Below are 19,777 nucleotides of genomic sequence, written 5' to 3'. Positions count from 1 at the left end.
ATTAATGGGTATGGGGTTTCATTTTGAGGAAATGAAAATATTCCACTCTAAATATACTAAAAACTACTCAATTGTACACTTTAAGTGAAAAGAGTTTTATGATAGGAGAATTATATTTCAATAAAGCTGTTTCTAAAACACAGGAGAAAAACAGACCTAAAGTGCATATAAAATGATTTTTATAGGGGAAGGATGAGGGTACTTCCTGTCTGAAATGGGAGGGAAATGATAGAATAGCAAGAGAATGGGAAGTGGAGTAATAATAACTTGGAGCCTGTGTCGGAATATTTTTAGTTTCTCCCCAGATCTCATGCCTTTTGTTGGTAGAAAGCTTTTCTACCAAAATCTCAGAAGTGTGGCCTTTTCTCAAGCAGACTGGCTGAGGACTGCCATGTTGTCTTCAGTATAGTTCTTTATCACTCACCTGAATACCATTCTTTTGCCTTCTTCCTCTTAACCATCCAGGGCTCCTTCCCCTGCTCCAATAAGGAGATCACACTTGGCTTAGTTTCAGAAAGTCCTGCTCAAGGAAAAAAAGGGAAAAGGTTATGTTGAGGTGTCAAAATCAAAATCAGTTCATGATTATCAAGAAGAGCCTATAGATTAAGAATCAGAAGGAGAAATGAAGGTCAGAGGAATGGGGAAGATAAATGTGCCCAAGGGAGAAGCCCGATACAAAATTCACAAGGAACAAACCATTCTTTGTTGAGTAAGAATCATAAATTTAGCCAGGTATTTCAAAAACATTCACTTAAAAACTCATAATAAATGACATAAAAATTCCAGAAGACTAATTCTGAATTTTGATTGGTAAACTTACCTAGTGAGGTCAAATTGTTGTAATTCTCCAACATTACATCTTTGTATAGATTCTTCTGTTCAGAGTGCAAACATTCCCACTCCTTCTGAGAGAAGTAAATGGCTAAATCTTTGAACTGAAAATACAAACAAATATACTCTCTGTGAAATTAGTGGACAAAATCTTAAGGCAATATAAGAGAAAGCAATTCAGTAGGGCACTCCATTGGACCAGGCTGTACTGGATGCTTCCACATAGATGGGTCAGTGTGGAAACGGGAGATCAGAGACAAATGCCCTCAAAGGTCTTGGGCATGCCTGCTGCTGCAGATGTAACCACTGGAATTTTTGTTATGCACCCAGGTCTGGGAGTAGACAAAGTCTAGGTAAGTGTTGTTTCCCAATTACATGAATCTGCAGAAGAAAGTAAACAGCAGTCTCTGTGTTTGGCATACCTCTCATTTTTCTTCTCCATTCTCCCACTCAAGGAAAAAAAAGAAAATCTGAATTACACCAAAATATCTTATAAAAATCTCTCTGAAAATGGATGGAACTTAATAATTTCTTTAAAACTCGGGCTACATACCTGTAATCCTAGTGACTCAGGAGGCTGAGGCAGAAGTTCAAAGCCAGCCTCAGCAACTAAGCAAGACCCTAAGCAACTCAGTGAGACCCTGTCTCAAAGGGCTAGATGTAGTTCAGAGCTTAAGCCTCCCTGAGTTCAATTTCCAGCACTCCTCTCTCCAGGTCTCCCCACTCCAAAAAACAAAACAAAACAAAACAAAAAACTGCAAGCACAAAAAAAGCAACAACATAAAACTAACCCAGGCTCAACAAAACCAAATAAAACCAACAAAACCTTAAGCCCCCAAACCTAGAATAGTAAATCCAAATCACTTCTATTTTTCGTTTTCTTCCTGTGGTGCTGAGGACTGAACTCAGGGGCTCTCTGAACACTGAGCTATATCCCTAGCCCCCCCCCCTTTTTTTAACTTAAGACAGGGTCTCACTAAGTTGCAGAAGTAGGCCTTGAACTTGTGGTTCTCCTGCCTCAGCCTCCTGAGTAGTTTGGATTACAGGTGTGCCTGGCCGTAATCACTTTTCCATGTCACTGCAAATTCTTAAACAGACATCATTTTTACTGGTTGCATAACAGCCCACCTTACATACTCAATATTTTTTATTGTTGGGCACTAGTTAGAGAAGTTCCCTAGGATCCTTTTGGAGTTAAGAGTTAAGTTATTTTTTCTCAACAATTTATACAAACAGCTAACCTGTCTCTAACTATAATTTTCCTTATTCCTAGGATACCAAAATGGATGGAGAGAGATTCAGACTCAAAACAATGTGACCAAAGGTGAAAACACACTACACAAGTTCAAAACGGACCCACGTATTAGTATCCAACTGGCAGAAATCTCCTTATAAATGTTCCATAACTCCACAACTGCATTTCTATCATATTCAGTCCTTAAAATCCAAGGGAGCAGTCCAGTGTGATGGCGAATGCCTATAATCCAAGCAGCTCAGGAGGCTGAGGCAGGTTCAGCAATTTAGTGAGGTGGTGAGCAACCTAATGAGACCCTGTCTCACAATAAAAAATAAAAGGGCTGGCTGGGTCAGTGGCTAAGTGCCTCTGGGTTAAGTTCTTGGTATCAAAGAGTAAATAAAAAATAATAAATAAATAAATAAATAAATAAAATCCAGGGAGCTAGAGATATTGGCAGATACCAAGACAGGCTGTCTGTGACAGGGACAGGGAGAGAACACATCCTTCTGATCATTATACTCCAATGCTAGGCTTAATGTTCCAGTAAATACAGAATGTATTTTTGAATAAAAATAGAATGAACATAAAAGAGTAAGAGTTTATCCTGAAAGAAATAGGAACTCAATGAGCAAAATAAAGGAAGTGACAGGACCAAACTATTTTACTGGTGAAGAGTAAAAGGGGCAGGGAGCATAATTAGGAGATCAGTACACTGTATCTCCTACAAAGTCTGATCTGAAACAAGACAGCACAGTGAGGCAATAAGGCGTGAACTCATAAGAAGGAAAGAGAAAAAAACAAACAAACAAACAATGAGACCTGGTATCTCACTGGACATTGGAAAAACCAGGAGGCAGGAGTTGGGGGAACCCCAGGCTGGCAGAGTTAAGGGTACATCATTTAGATGTATTTCTTTATCATCATATTCCCTAAACCTCATAGATCACATTATACTAAGGAAATTATGAAGAAAACCCATGGTCACACAGATAGTAAATAGCAGAAATATGATCACAGTATACAACCTCCCTTTAGTATCAACTAAGGGCAATTACTGCTTTGAGGAAAGGAAGAAATAGGTGGAGAAATGGACAATCAAGGGTTGAAGAGCAGGGGGACAGAAACTCCCTCCCCACCCAGAGTGTGTGGACAATGGAGAGGGAGCCCTCTTCTGACTCCTTAGGAAGGTTCTGGCATAGATGAGAATAGAAAGACAAACTCAACAAATTCTCACAGAATTCTGAAAAGTCAAAATGAACGGAAGAAACAGATTAATCGAGATTAGAAATAACATTCTGTAAGTGAAAAAAATTCTTGAAGACTAACTGACAAGATTAATGAAGAGCCACATACATAGACATATCCAGGAAAAATAACTCTGATTTCACATCCTACAAGAACCATGCTTTTCTCTAAAAGTAATTACTCTAAAGCCATAGGGGGGCAAAATCTAAATAAACACTTCAAATTAGGAATTTTTACAGCCAACATTCTCTGGTTATAGATTACATGGTTTATCTTAAAGATTACTCTGAACAAAAGAAAAAAGTACTTTAGGAAAATACCAGTGACTTTCTATTTTTGTGGTAGTTGAAAGGCCTACCAGCATGACAGAAGGAAAACAATATAAGTAACAGGTTGATTCATCAAGTATATTTTGAAACCTCTGAATGTAAAATAAAACAGTTTGTGAAAAAAATATTTCTAGACAGCTTATAAATGACAAATAAATATGCAAAACATGTAACTGTGTTTAAAATAAACCCGAAAAAGAAAGGTAACATAAGATTTTTGCAAAAATTTCAAGATCTTTGAAAAGTGGGCAAAGAAAATCAGAAGGCAATTTAGAAATCTTGGCTCTACTATTTATCAACTATGTAACTTTTAGATCTATTTTCTCATTTGCCAATTTAGTATAATAACCTATTTCACCAAATCTGAGATGTCACTGACAACACAGCCACCATTGCTTTATACACTAGGAAAAAAGGGAAAGCAAGCAGGCCAGCTATCAGTAAAACTATGACTTGCCAATTTGTTTCAGAGGATTATTATGTGGATTAAACAAAATCACATATGGAAAAAACTTCAAACTACAGCAGCTAAAAGTAAGTGCTCAATAAGTTAGTTGCTTCTACTAGTGGTATGATCTTACTCTGAAAATAATCATATTCTCAAGTATGCAGATAAAAAATAATTTAAAAATATTTATACTGACTCTAGATGGTGTTTCCATAGGTGGCTCTGATACTAAAGATCTTGAAATTTTTGCAAAAATTTTATGTTACCTAAATTGTTAGAAAGAATGCAATTAAGTTATTTCTATCTTGATAAGCGAGCATACAGCTATTCCAGTTATTACAAATTTATAAGCCAAAAGGGCTATTTTGGTGACCCTAGAGGGGACAACAAAAAAAACTAGTGAGACTAATGTGAATAAACTTATTGTATTCTTCAACTTCCCTGCAAAATAACTGAGGCAGTTCATTGTCAACAGGGTTCTGGGAATGAACAAAATCCAGGGAAATGGAAATTCTGGGTCACATAAGATAATTTGTGCAAAGGAAACATGCTGGGGGCTAGCTTAGGAAAACTGCTCCATAAATATGGCTTCTTCCCTCTTTTTCTTTCTCTGTCTCATTACTATAAATCTGGACAGATTCCTGAAACAGAACAGGTCCCCCAAACCAAGAAGTCCTTCTCAAGAAGAAAGTGGCAAATACAACTTTACCTCCACCATGGCTCCAGATGTGTAATTCTCTCCTCTTCTGAGTTCTTAGAGAAAGAAAAAGGGAAAAGGGTTAAGAAACCAAGAGACAAGCCTTTGTTCCTAGAACCCAGAGAAGACCTGGTCACAATACCCCCTGACTCTACAGGCACTGAGAGGGAGACCAAAGAAGACCAAAAGTTTTATTTATCAGTTTCATTTATGATTTTTTTTTTGGGGGGGGGGTACCAGGGATTGAACTTAGGGGCACTCAAACACTGAGTCATAACCCCAGCCTATTTTGTATTTTATTTAAATGAGACAGGGTCTCACTGAGTTGCTTAGCATCTTGCTTTTGCTGAGGCTGGCTTTGCACTTGTAATCCTCCTGTCTCAGCCTCCCCAGCTACTGGGATTTTAGGTGTGTACCACTGCACCTGGCTCATTTATGATTATAGATACAAATATTCCAAATAAAAGGCGGATTTCAATAATATAGTACAAAATTTATACAATGAATTATGTAAAAGATTTTCTAGTTGAAGAGCATTAAGAAATCCAATGGCTTAATGGTTAAGCGCCCCTGGGTTCAATCTCCAGTACCAAAAAAGGGAGTGGGGGAATCTAATGACAAAATGCCTTGCATGAACAAATTAAAGGAACAAAAAGTTCACGTATCAAATGATGCGAATACGATGAGTGGCAGATGAAATAATGGTCTTGTCTCCAAATGGCAAGTTTTAATCCCAAGAACCTATATTTAGGTTATCTTACATGGTGAAAGAGACTTTGCAGATATATTTCAATAAGGGTCTTTTCAGATGGGAAGATTATCTGGAATTACCTGAGTAGGCCCAAGAAAGGTCCTTGTAAGAGGAAGGCAGAAGGGACAGAGTCAGAGAGAAATGACAAGAGAAATGAAGGTTAGAATGATGTGCTTTTAAGATGTAGGAAGGGACTAGAATAAAGAATACAGGCAGCTTCTAGAAGGGGAAAAAAAGCAAGGAAATAGACTCTCCCATAGATCCTAGAAAAGAATGCAGCTCTGCCCATACTTTGATTATAGTCCTAGCACTTATTTTTTTTCAGATTTCTAATCCTGTCTCTGGATAAGGAAACCCCTCAGAGCAGGAAGAGGATAGCATGACCTGCCATTCATTAGAAAGCCATGTTCTTGACAAGTTAGTCCTTCCCCCTTATTTATTGAGCTCTTCCCTCTTTGCCACTAGGATATAAAAACTTTTTATTTTTTAAAATTTATTTTTTTAGATGTTATGGACCTTTATTTTGTTTATTTATATGCTGTGCTGAGAATCAAACCAGGGCCTCACACATGCTAGGCAAGTGCTCTTACCACTGAGCCACAACCCCAGCCCCAACTTATATATTTCTAGACCTGAAACTTTCCTACAGAAACAGTTTAAGAAATTAGTTCACTAGGGCTGGGGTTGTGGCTTAGTGGTAAAGCGCTTGCCTAGCATGTGCGAGGCCCTGGGTTCAATCCTCAGCACCACATAAAAATAAATAAATATATTGTGTCCAACTAAAAAAAAAAAAAAAAAAAAAAGGGAAATTGGTTCACTAGTTGTCTTGTTCTTAGTGGGGTTTTTGGCTGCATCCCCAAGTAGTTCAGTGCCTTCCATATTTACTTATCCTATGTGATAAAGTGGAGTCCTCTTGTAGTCAATTTACTTCAAAAACTTTAAATATCCATAAGCACTGAAAGAATAACACTAAGAACCCTTATGCATGCCTGTTACCTAGATTCACCAATAATGATTTGCCACTTCTGATTCTCTGACTCTACCATTTCGATTTAAGTATCATGTTACTTCACTACCAACATGTCTAAACATATCTCCTAAGAAAAAGTTATTTTCTTAACAAACACTAACTACAACAATATCTCATACACATATCACTAAACAAATAACAAACATACTGCAAACCACAAAATAGTGTACATACATCATTACATGCATTAAGTATATGCCCTGTGTACCTCTTAACAACTCCATGATCCTCCCAAAGGAAATTAACAATAATTCCACAATTCAAGCACATTCAAATTCCCCCCAAATATCTTAAGTAAAATTTTCTGTATTAAATACAATGCATGAACTTTGATTGGGCACTGCATTTAATGTTAAGTCTCTCTAAACCTACAACATAAAAATACATAAAGATATCGTGTCCAATTTATTTATTTATTGTTTGTGAAAAATGGAATCATGTCATTTCGTGTCTAATGATACTAAATCTGATCATTTGGTTAAAGTGGTAATGGTTAGGTAATACAACACCATTGCAAACAGATATTCATTTTCAAGTTATTGAGATTTTCCATCATGCCCAGTGTTCTGTTCATTATTTGGAAAGAAAGGTGTGCATTTTTATTATGAAAATTATGATCTACCAAGGAAGCAAGAGCATTGAGGAGATATAAGTCACTGATGCTTTTGGCTGATAGCAATCTGCCCTACCTTATGAGTTGAGAATCAGGAGAGCTTAAGGGTGAAGATGAATGATGGTGGGCCTCCCTCAAGAGTAGATAAGGAGGCTTTTCTACCTATAATCAGTTCTTATAATTTTTATCAGTTTGAGCTCAATTAGAAAACAAAAATCACAGAAAAATTTAAGCAGATTTTAATACAAGGAAATATTAATGATAGGAAAGTAACCATAAGGACATAAAAAGTACTTTAGGGTTCTTTAAAAAAAATTTTTAGTTGTAGATGGACACAATACCTTTATTTTATTTTATGTGGTGCTGAGGATCGAACCCAGGGCCTCCTGCATGTGAGGGGAGCACACTACCACTGAGCTACAACCCCAGCCCTATAAAGGGTTCTTTATGGTTGAGGGAGAATACCCAAAGAAGGACAAACCTACCCCCAAGGGTAGGTTTCAGACCTCACTGGAGAAGCTGTGATTGTGGCCTACTGGATAGTGGAGAAGTCTGCTCTGACGCCAGGTACTCAAAGTGAGTCTGAGTGGTATAAGGCCTGCGGTCGATGCCTAGCATCAACATCAGGGGGTTGGTGTGCCACAGTGGCATGAAATCTGAAACACACAGTATCTTATAAAGTAGGCTTCAGCAAGGTGGTTACCTGCAGCATCCAAAGCCAGGAAGAGAACCCCCCGTACCTCCTTCAGTGACCCTCTCATTCTCTTTCTTGACAAAAGTTAACTCACTGTAAAGGATAAGTGCTTAGGGTCTAAACCATTTTCACAGAGCAGACATTAAAGGCTGAACTTGGAGGAAATAAATTAATAACTGGCACAGTCCACCCCTTTGGCTACTCAGTTCCTACACATCCTTTTTCACATACACTGAAGTTTCCTTACAACAAAACAACTCCACATTTCTACTTAGTAAAGTATAGCTATTGAGGTGAGAAAATGCACAGTCCCAATAACTGGCAACATTACTAGCTGATTAACTGCTGTTATCAATTACTTTTTTTTTGGTGGGGGGTGGGGGATGGGGGACTGGGGATTGAACTCAGGGGCAGTTGGATACAATACCTTTATTTATTTATTTTTATGTGGTGCTGAGACTCGAACCCAGTGCCTTGCATGTGCTAGGTAAACGCTTTATCACTGAGCCACAAACCCAGCGCCCCCAGCCTATTTTGTATTTTATTTACAGACTGGGTCTCACTGAGTTGCTCAGTATCTCACTTTTTCTGAGGCTGGTTTGAACTCACAATCCTCCTATCTCAGCCTCCTGAGTCACTGGGATTACAGGTGTGGGCCACAGCACCCAGCTAAATTACTTCTTAAAGTTACAACCTCACTACATAATCTTTTTATTTTTAATATTTTTTAGTTGTCAATGGACCTTTATTTTATTTATTTATATGTGGTGCTGATAATCCAGTGCCTCACACATGCTAGGCAAGCACTCTACCACTAAGCCACAACCCTACCCCTGAATATTCTTTTATCTAGAGAATAAATTAAAGTGTATTGTCTTATTTTAGATTCCAAAAAATGTATATATAAAATAAAAATGAAAGACAAAAATGTGTCTAGTATAAAAATAAACACACTCATATCATGAGAAAATATGCAAAAATTATTGTCGTTATGTCTGTAATTCGCTATGAGGTTACAGCTCATGTCTATGGCTTCCTCCTCGAACAACCTACTCTATACTTCCACTGCCTTTAATAATAACCTCAGATCCTCTGGATTATTTACCTATTAAGGTGACCATTCGTGGTTTGATTCTTCAATAATTCTGCCATTTTTCTTTTTATTGCTGTAATTTTTCCATTAGCCTTCACTAGTAGGCATAAAAGTACTGAGAGGAATGTCAGACAATCACCAGGGTTCCAGATATAGCCCTCTTTACCTTCACTGAACAGCAACAATCCTATTACTCATTGGGAAGTAGGATCAATCACTCTAGCCATTAGGTTTATCTCCATCCCCTCACCCCAAATTCTGTGATATGCTCTAGCAAATTCATTGAAACTCAGGAGGGGCTGTGTAAATTCCAATTTACAGCTGGTTGATCAGAACCATAGGGAAAATCACCTGGAGTTTGCTTGGCATCTAAACTGGGGAGTAGCGTCAGAATTGAATTTTACTGGAGAACACTCAGTAGTTTCTGCTGCTACATAAATAGTTGGTATGTGGAGACAAATCCTATTCTACCTCTAACACTGGAGGCCTCATTTACCCCGTGGGTTATGCCTTATCGTCTGCTGCTAGCTCAATTACTTCTGTCTTATTTTCTGCCTTTAGCATTTGTTTCTTTAAGGAACTCCTAAGCAACGCAGAAATCAAGCCTCTACTTTGGATACCAGGAGATCTTTAGAAAGTTATTGTATGCCAGACAATAAAAAAATAACATTTCACAAAGGTTCAGAAACTAATATTACAAATTTGTGTGTGATTTGGGCCTCTCCAATGCATGAAAGGGTACCACTAATATAGTAAGGAATAACTTTGAAACAGAGCACCAGTCTCAATATAGCCCTCTGCCAAGGTCATTTCACAGGAACTATATTAGAAGTATTTTGTAAAATGGCTCCTTGTGTTGCTCTCAGATGTTAAATTTAGTAAACAGCAGCTGGTTACATGGGAACACTAAAATATCTTTAGGACACTGTCATTAATTATGCCCCAGAAATAGCTGCTGAGGCTTTTGCCCAATGCTGGGTACAGTTGACATTATCAGTTCAAATTTCCATGGTGGCCAATATTTCCATAGCTTGCAAAGCTAATTACCCAGTTAATCCTATCCTAGGTATCTAAGATAAATGAAAACACTTTTTTAAAAAAATTTAATTTTTAGCTGTTGATAGATCTGTATGTTTTTTAATTTATATGTGGTGCTGAGAATCAAACCCAGTGCCTCACACATGCCAGGCAAGTGGGCTAGCGCTGAGCCACAGCCCATGCCCCTGAAAACACATCTTTATAAAGACTTGAACACAAATGTACATGGTAGTTTTATTCTAGTAGCTCCCAAAATGGAAACTACCCAGATATTCATCAACAGATGACTGGATAAACAAATCGTGCTACTGTTGCTTACTAATAAAAATCTGAGACATACGATAAGATGGATTAAAAATTAGAATATCTGAGCAAATGAAGCCAGAGATCAAACTCGCTGTATGATTCAGTTTATACAAAGTTCTAGGACAGGCAAAACTAATATATGGAGATAAAAGTTAAAAGTAGTGACTTTTGAATGGGATGGTAGTCATTACGAGGGAAGGAACCAAGGGAAATTTCTGGGGAAATAGAAATATTCTAATTATTGATCTGGGTAGTAGATACATAGATGTGTGTGTGTGTATGTGTGTGTGTATATATATAAATTTAGTTAGCAAGATGCACACAAGGTTTTTAGCCAGGTGCAGTGGGGCATGCCTGTAAATCCCAGTAACTCGGGAGACTGAAGCAGGAATATCAAAGTATCACAGTTCAAAGCCAGCCTTCATGAGACTCTGTCTCCAAAAAAAAAAAAAAAGGACTGGGGAAGTGGCTCAGTGGTTAAATGCCCCAGGGTTTGATTCCTGGTGCAAAAAAAAAAAAAAAAAGAAAAGAAAAAAAAGAAGAGGAAAAAGATTTTTATACATCATGTAAATGCTTCAAATTTTTAAAAAGGAAAATGGCAAAAGTAAACAAGAATTTAGTCATGAAGGAAGCAAGTGTGCTGAGGTTGTAGCTCAGTGGTAGAGCGCTTACATGGCATGTGTGAGGCACTGGATTTGATCCTCAGTACCAAACAAAAATAAATAAATAAACTGAAGGTATTGTGCCCATCTATAATTACAAATATTAAAAAAAAGGAAGCAAGTGGGTGATAAAGTATAAGACAGGTTGCTATTGCTAGAGAAAAGGAGAGAAATGATGAAAGGCAAACAGCCTGATATCCAAACTAATCGAGGGCCTACAAATATATTTCAGACTAAAAATATAGAGTATTTAGAAGTTCTGGTCTCTCTAGTTTGGCAGATAAAGAGTTTGGAACTTGTTACTCTCTCCAACAATTAAAAAATTGAAAAAGCAACATCTTGATACATCAGGACAAGGAAGGTCACAGGGCAATCTGCTGCCCCAAGTTCAAGAGGCAGATAGACAGATATGAGAATCACAACAGAGCAAAACCACAGAAATCCAAAATAGGGTAGAAAAACCTAAACCATAATAGATGAATTACTAGAGGTTTGGACAACTTTTGAGTGGTAAAAACTCCAAAGGAACCAGTCTCAGGAGACCTTCACACTTTTGAGATATATGTCCAGGAGACCAACCAGGTTCTTACAGTAAAGATCAGAGAAAAATCCCAGAATGCATCCGGCGGAAGGAAAGGAAAAGCTGTCCTATTGAAATACAGAGAAGTCCTTTCTTAACAAGGCTTGCCCTGAGATAACTATTACACCAGAGTCTAACCTACTGGGATTTTATTGAAGCCACACCAATTGGGGTAAGGGAAATAGCCAATTCTGATTCACTGTAGTCTTCCTGTCCCACCTAATGGGGGATGGGGGGGTGTAAAAATGAAGAAACATTGGTGAAGTTCACAGTCTGGGGACACTAGTTCACAGAAACATCAAGACCAAATAACAGAATCAGAGGTAACTAACCCCACCAACTTAAACTACTACATCAATATAGATCTACTTATCTAGTTCCTTTTACAAGTGCAAAATGTTCAGTTTAAAAAAAACAGGAGGCAGCGCTGGGGTTGTAGCTCAGGGGTAGATCACTTGCCTAGCATGTGTGAGGCACTGGGTTTGAACCTTATCACCAGATAAAAATAAATAAAACAAAGGTATTGTGTCCGACTACAACTAGCAAAACAAAACAAAACCAAAAAATCCACAGCATAGTAAAAAGCAAAATACTCAGTTTGCAGAGGTAGAGCAAGGGAAAGAACCAAAATCAGATATGGCAAGAATGTTGTGATTATCAGAGTAGGATTTTAAAATAATTATGAATGAAATACTAAAGGTTCTAGTGAAAAAAATATAAAACATGCAAGAAAAGATGGACAATGTAAGCTGAAAGATGGAAGTTCTAAGTATAAAAAGAAAATGCTACGAATAGTAAATAGTACAACAAATGAATAATGCCTTTTTTTAGAGAGAGAGAGAGAGAGAGAGAATTTTTAACATTTATTTTTTAGTTTTCGGCAGACACAACATCTTTGTATGTGGTGGTGAGGATCGAACCCGGGCCGCACGCATGCCAGGAGAGCGCGCTACCGCTTGAGCCACATCCCCAGCCCTCAAGGATATTTTAATAGGAATTTCTACAAAACTTAAAACCAAACCAGAAGAAAGACTGAAAAATAAGGAACGGTATATTCAAGAACTAAATGACAATTACAAAAGATTTAACAACCAACAGAAATTGAATCAATAATTAATAATGTTGTAAAACAGAAAGTACTAGGCTAAGATGGCTTCACTGCTGAATTCTAGCAAATCAGGCAGAACTTATACTAATTCTTTGTTTTTATTAGTTGCTCAAGACAATACAATGATATTGACATATCATACATTTGATTCAAATGGGGTATGAATTCTTATTTTTCCATGCCCAGAAGAGGGGAATACTTCCTCATACTTCCTCTCATTTTATGAGACCAGCATTACCCTAATAACCAATTACCAAAATAAGGACAAACACATTATAAGAAACAAAAAACAGCTAAAAAGACCTCTCGCTCTCTCTCTCCTCCCTCCCTCCCTCCCTCCCTCTCTCTCTCTCTCATGAATATACATGCAAAAATCCTTAACAAAAATTGGTAAATAAAAATTTAACAACACAGAAAAAGAATCATGCACAACAACCAAGTAGGATATGTAAGGCTGGTTGGACTTTTGAAAAATCCATTTGAAAAACTCCAATATACAAACATGATTTAAAGAAAAGAAAAAACAAAACTCAGAAACTAGGAATCTAAAGGGATTTCCTCAAGTTGATAAAGAACATATTTGAAACCAAACCAAAAAACTAGGCAGCTAACATAATGTTGAGAAATATAAATATTCCTGCTAAGATAAGGAGTATGGCAAGGATATCCTCTCTTCACACTTCTTTTAAACATCATACTGGAAATTCTATCTAATGTAATAAGAAATGTGTACAGATTGATAAAGAAAATTCTTTGTTAGCAGATGGAATGGTTGTCTATGTAGAAAATGTGCAAGACTCAATTTAAAAAAACTGCTAGAACTAATAAGCAATTATAAGAAGGTAAATATATAAAAGCCAATCAATCACTTTACAACAATGAGCAAGTGAAACTTAAAATTTAAATTATAATAACCATGTACACATAGCACCACCCCAAAATGGAATACTAAAGCATAAACCTAATATGTACAAACATGAGAAAAAATGAAATTGATCATTTTTTAAGTTGTAATTAACACAATGCCTTTATTTTATTTATTTATTTTTATATGGTGCTGAGGATGGAACTCAGTGCCTCAAATGTAAAAGGTGAGTGCTCCGCTGAGCCACAACCCCAGCCCAGTAAAACTGATTTAAGAAATCAAAGAGAAGCTCAATAAATGGAGAGAGAATCCATGTTCAAGATGCTTCCTTGCTTTGTGTCCTTCATTCCTACAATGTGACTGAATGAGTAATAACTTCCCACTTCCAGGATCTTGGTCTCTGATTTCCACATTTCAACCTGGCTTAGCATATCCAGTCTCCATTCAACTTCTGTCAAAAGAGCTTTTCAACAGGCCCAGTACAGAGCAACAGAACTGGGGATTCCCTCTTACTAAAGATCTTAGATGCACTGTCTCTGGCTCTTAAATCTACAAGTTTAAGAACCATCAAGTTTTCTTCAAAACAAAAATAAGTAAAATTTTTTAATGCTCATTATATGAAATTCTAAGAAAAAGGCCAGTGCAACGTGATTTTAATGGGAACAAACCCATCCTTTTTTTTCGAAAAAACCTACACTCCCTAGTAATCCTTGGGACAGAGTGAATTTAAGAGAATTTCAGCTACATGTGGTGGCACACACCTGTAATCTCAGTGACTCAGTAGGCTGAGGCAGGAGGATCGAAAGTTCAAAGCCAGCCTCAGATACTTAGTGAGGCCCTAAGCAATTTAGTGAGACCTTGACTCAAAAACAAAAGCAAAAACCTTTGAAAAGGTTAGAATGCACACTTCCATCAGAAATTCACTGAAGGGTCTAGGGCTGTGGCTCAGTGGTAAAGTGGTTACCTAGTATGTGTGAGGCACTCACTGGGTTCGATCCTCAGCATAAAGATCCTTATCATAAAGATAAGAATAGCAGCCATTTTGAAGTCAAACAACAACAAGTGCTGGTGAGGATGGGGGGGGGGAATGGTACACTCATACATTGCTGGTGAGAATGCAAATTGGTGCAGCCAATTTGGAAAGGAGTATGGATATATTCCTTGGAAAACTGGGAATGGAACCACCATTTGACCCAGCTATTCCTCTTCTCGGACTATTCTCAAAGGACCTAAAAACAGCATACTACAGGGACACAGCCACTTCAATGTTTATAGCAGCACAATTCACAATAGCTTGACTGTGGAGACAACCTAGATGTCCTTCAATGGATGAATGGATAAAAAAAAAAATGTGGCATTTATACACAATGGAATATTACTCAGCACTAAAAAACAACAAGATCATGGCATTTGCAGGGAAATGGATGGCATTAGAGCAGATTATGCTAAATGAAGTTAGCCAATCCCCCCCCCCCAAAACAAATGCCGAATGTCTTCTCTGATATAAGGGAGGTGACTCAAAATGGGGTAGGGAGGAAGAGCATGAGAAGAAAATTACCTCTAGATAGGGAAGAGAGGTGGGAGGGAAAGGGAGGGAAAAGGGGAATTGCATGGAAAAGGGAAGGAGACCCCCTTTGTTACATACAATTCAAGTATGACGATGTGAGGGGAAAAAAAAAGAAGTGGGTCACATTAGATTGGGTAGAGAGTAGTGATGGAGGGGAGGGATGAGGAAGGGAGGAATGGAAGGATAGCAGAATAAAATAGGCATTATTATTGCTGTGGGTTTATACGTGATTGCATGACCAATGTAATTCTGCAACCTGTACACTCAGGAAAATGAGAAATTATATCCCATCTGATTCAAATGTTTGATTATGTCAAGATTATTGATCAACTGTCATGTGTAACTAATTAAAACAAAACAAAATAAAAAAGATAAATAACTAAACATATTGTGTTCATCTACAAATAAAAAAAGTTAAAAAAATTTACTGGAAAAACTATGATAGTTATTTTCAGATATATCGTTTTTTTAAAAAAAAAATGAGGATAGAACCCAGTGCTTCAAATATGCCAGGCAAGTACCACTGAGCCACAACCCCAGCTTATATTTTAAACATGAGTTTTAGAAGTGGATGCTTGTTTTTCATTTTTTCTGAGTTGATTTTTTAAAGACATTCAATCAAGTTTTAGGACATTATTTGGACTTGAGAACAATAAGGAGTGTGGTCCTACTGGGAAGAAATGAAAATACAAGATCCACGTCTCTCTGCTTTGTCTCTGGTTTTGCTGGCAGGTGTATCTAGCTTATATTAAATTACAACCTTTAAATTATATACATGCTCATAACTGGTCCATTGGGGTCCACATTTAGTCATATAGCTGGTTGATGTGTGGGAGCGTGATATTATCACATATTTTTTAACACTCTTTTCTGGACCCCTCCTGAGAGGAGAATTATATTTCTTGCCTATTGACATTAGTCTCAACAATGTTACTTGAACTATCCAGTGAAAGGTAAAAGTGACATGTTCAGAGCAGAAGTTCTCAGAGCTTCAAGAACTGCTACATAGCTTCTCTCTCTCTCTTTGCCTGCTGCAATGAGACTGTCATGTTGCTTCTTCATACTAGGTCCTGAAATAAAGATGTGTATGGCAAACATTTTTCCTTATTTCTTATTTTTTTTCTATAGGGTGTCATTTGATGAATGGGCATTTTGAATAGACAAATGTGCTATTAATTCTTAAATCAACTCCTTTCGTGTTTTATTAACAAATATTTCCCTACTTTAAAGTCAAAAGACATACAACTAATATATGTTTGAAGTTTTACTTTCAGCATTAAAATCCTTCGTCTGAATGGAGTTGATTTTTGTGTTTTGTAGGAGGCATGAATTTATTTTCATCTTTTTGCCAAATAAAGTTTTTTTCTTGCTCCAACCATTCAATTGTCCTTCCTTTCCCCACTGACCTGATGTCCTATTTCCATGTGTAGTGGGTTGAATGGTTGTCCCCCAAAAGATACATTCCTATCCTAATCTCTGGAACCTACAAATGCGATCTTATTTGGAAACAAGGACTTTGCAGCTGCAATAAGGCTCTCAAGATGAGATCATTCTGAATTATCTGAGTGATCCCTAAATTCAATCACATTGTCTTATACAAGAGACATTCAGAAGGGAGACACATAAAGAGAAGGCCATGTGGCCAGGGAGGCTGAGATTGGAACAATTTGGCCATATGCCAAGGAAAAAGTGGAGCCAATTGAAAGTGGAAGAGAGAAAGAATCTCATCTATGGCCTCTGGAGGCAGCACAGTCTTGATGACACCTTGATTTCGGACTTCTGGCCTCTCTTCCTGTGAGAGAATAAATTTCTGCTATTTAAAAGCCAACAAGGTTTTAGTAATTTGTTATAGCAGCCCCAAGAAACTAACACATCCTCATATACCAGAATTCCATATAAGTGAGGAATAGTATCTGGGTTCCTTTTTCCATTCCACAGGTCAACTTGCCTATCCTTGTGACAATATCATACATTCTCAATGATTTCTATATATAGTATTATCAGGGAAACTTTACTTGGCTTTGAAGTAGCTTGTGGTGAATGGTAACCCAAGGGAAGTAAAAAGAAATCTAAAATCACTCAAAAGGCCCAGACGGCTTCATTAGTCAATTCATCAAAACACATGGAACAGCAATTTTATATGAACTCTCAAGAAATAGAAAAAAATTAACAATTCCCAACTCAATAAGATCAGAATAGCCTTGACACCAAAAACCTGATAAGAACATTGAAAAAAATTTTAAAAAGAGAGAAAGAGGGGTGGGGTTGTGGCTCAAGTGATAGAGCACTTATCTAGCATCTGTGAAGCACAAGGTTTGATCCTCTACACCACAAAAAAATAAAATAAAGGTATTGTGTTCAACTACAACTAAATTAAAAAAAATATATATATATATATATAGAGAGAGGGAAAAAGAAAATTAGAGGCAGTTATCTCTCATGAATAACAATATAAAAATCTAAGCAAAAAATAATCAACAGAACCCACTAATATATAAAAAGATAAGTATTATAATATTTTATTCCAGAAATGAAAGAAGAACTTAATATTCAAAAATCAATGCAATTTACCACATTCACAAGTAAAGGAGAAAATCTATCATACTTCAACAGACTAAAAACTCATCTGATAAAACTCAAAACCTATTCCTGATATAAACTCTAAACCAGAAGTAGAAGAAAATGTCCTTAAATTGATAAAGGATATATATATTTAATAGTAAAATACTGAACAATTTCCCACTAAGTCAAGAAAAGTTTCAAGTCACTGATATGCCTAATAATTGCTTGATCAGTCTACTAGCTAAAAGAATGACAGACACCAATGACTTCAACACTGCTCACCTATAAAACTTGGTAGAGTTCACGACTTTCTCCTCGTTAAAACATTTTCTTCACTTTGCTTCCAGAACATTACCTTCCCTGGGTTTCTGCCCTAATTTCCTGGCTTCACTTTCTCTTTTGCTGGTTCCTCTTTATTTCTTCAACCTACAAATGTAGAGCTCCTCCCCAGATCAGTCCTTAGAAGTCTGGAACAGAATTCCAGTCTCATGGTTTGAGTATAATCAATATTCAAAAAAAAAAATCATGGCATTTGCAGGTAAATAAATGGTGTTGGAGAAAATAATGCATAAGTGAAGTTAGCCAGTCCCCAAAAACCAAATGCTGAATGTTTTTTTCTGATATAAGGTGACTGACCCATAATGGGGAAGGGAGGGGGAACATGGGAGGAACAGAGTAGGGCATAGGGGTGGGAGGGAAAGGGAGAGGGTGGAGGTTAGCAATGATGGTGGAATGTGATAGGCATCATTATCCAAAGTACATGTATGAAGATATGAATTGATGTGAACCTACTTTATATACAGAGATATGAAAAATTGGGTTCTATATGTATAATAAGAATTGTAAAGCCTTCCACATTACAAAAATAAAATTTTAAAAATAAAAAAGAAAATCATTTTTTAAAAAATCCATTAAATATATATATAAAGACACCCCCCCCAAAAAAAAAATTTCTAACAACTGGGCCGGGGTTGTGGCTAAGTGGTAGAGAGTTTGCCTGGCATGTGTGAGGCACTGAGTTCGATCCCCAGTACCACATAAAAATAAAGACAAATAAAATAAAGGTATTGTGTCCATCTACAACTAAAGAAAATATATTTTAAAAAATAGGGCTGGGGGTGTGGCTCAGTGGTCAAGTGTCCCTGAGTTCAATCCCTGGTACTCCCCCCACCCCAAATTCCAACAGCTGATACAAGTATAACTCTAGTTACATCTCTCCTCCAGGTTCCAGATCTCAGCACCACAAAATCCAGTTGTCTACTGGATTTAGCTATGCAGACCATCAAACATGTTCTTCACATAGGTCTTCCACTTTGACAAATGGAAATTTTCAAGTTAATCAGGCCAAAAATCTTGATATAATTCTTGATTTTTCTTTTTCTAACTTACCATTTCAAGTCTATCACACAATCTTTATAGCTCTCTGTTTAAAAATCCTAGGGACTACCTGTCAATAAACCAACCATGACCACTCACTCACAGGGTCTTTGAACTTTCTCTTTTGTACAGCTCAATGTTCTATATCTAAATTTTGAAATGTCTCTTTCCCTCACTACCTTCAGATCTTTTCTCAAATGTCATCTAGTTCTATTTCCAGTAAAGGCAGACTGGGTATATGTCACAGTAATTCACACAAATACAATTAACTCTGGAAAAGATACACATTGTTATTATTTTTGCAGTATTAAAGATGAAACCCAGTAAATACTAAGCATGTGCTTAGTATTGGATCCTTAGAAGTGCGGTAGCTAAAATTGAGTGGAAAGCCATAATTGACAAGTTTGAGGTTGTGAAAGATAGTTGAAAAATGAGGAGTTAACTTCTAGAAAGGACACACGAAACAGTTTCAGAGCACTATAAGGAGGAGGAGATAAAATGACTAAAGTGATGGGAGATTTTACAACCCTCCCATCACTGACTGATCAAGCAGACAAAAGTTATTAGGCATGCAGGTAATTTTAACAACGAAATTAACCTATTAAAGAAGATCTAGACATACTGTCTTTCCTGTGCATTTGGTTTTATATACAAGAAATAATTTCTGATCCAAAGTCATGAAACTTTTATTTGTTATTTTTGTTTTCTTCTAAGAGTTTCAGTTTTACTCTATTTACTCAGAGG

The 19,777-nt window shown here is 36.9% G+C and overlaps 1 protein-coding gene across 4 annotated transcripts in view; it reads right to left on the bottom strand.

Moving 5' to 3' along the window:
* LOC113175101 (zinc finger protein 568) overlaps window positions 1-19,777 on the bottom strand; it is a 73,393-nt gene that overhangs the window by 6,884 nt on the left and 46,732 nt on the right. For all 4 annotated transcript variants that reach the window (XM_026379262.2, XM_026379265.2, XM_026379264.2 and 1 more), the window contains exons 7-9: window positions 4,800-4,843; window positions 821-935; window positions 425-520 (exon numbers count right to left, since the gene is read on the bottom strand). In XM_026379262.2, the coding sequence (XP_026235047.1) occupies window positions 425-520; window positions 821-935; window positions 4,800-4,843 (255 nt within the window). The remainder of the gene's footprint in view (window positions 1-424; window positions 521-820; window positions 936-4,799; window positions 4,844-19,777) is intronic.

This window comes from Urocitellus parryii, chromosome 15 (genome assembly GCF_045843805.1).
Source record: "Urocitellus parryii isolate mUroPar1 chromosome 15, mUroPar1.hap1, whole genome shotgun sequence".
In the NCBI taxonomy this organism is placed as follows: Eukaryota; Metazoa; Chordata; class Mammalia; order Rodentia; family Sciuridae; genus Urocitellus; species Urocitellus parryii.
The sequence above is the reverse complement of the archived record's forward strand: the minus strand, read 5'-3'. Positions and strand labels throughout refer to the sequence as shown.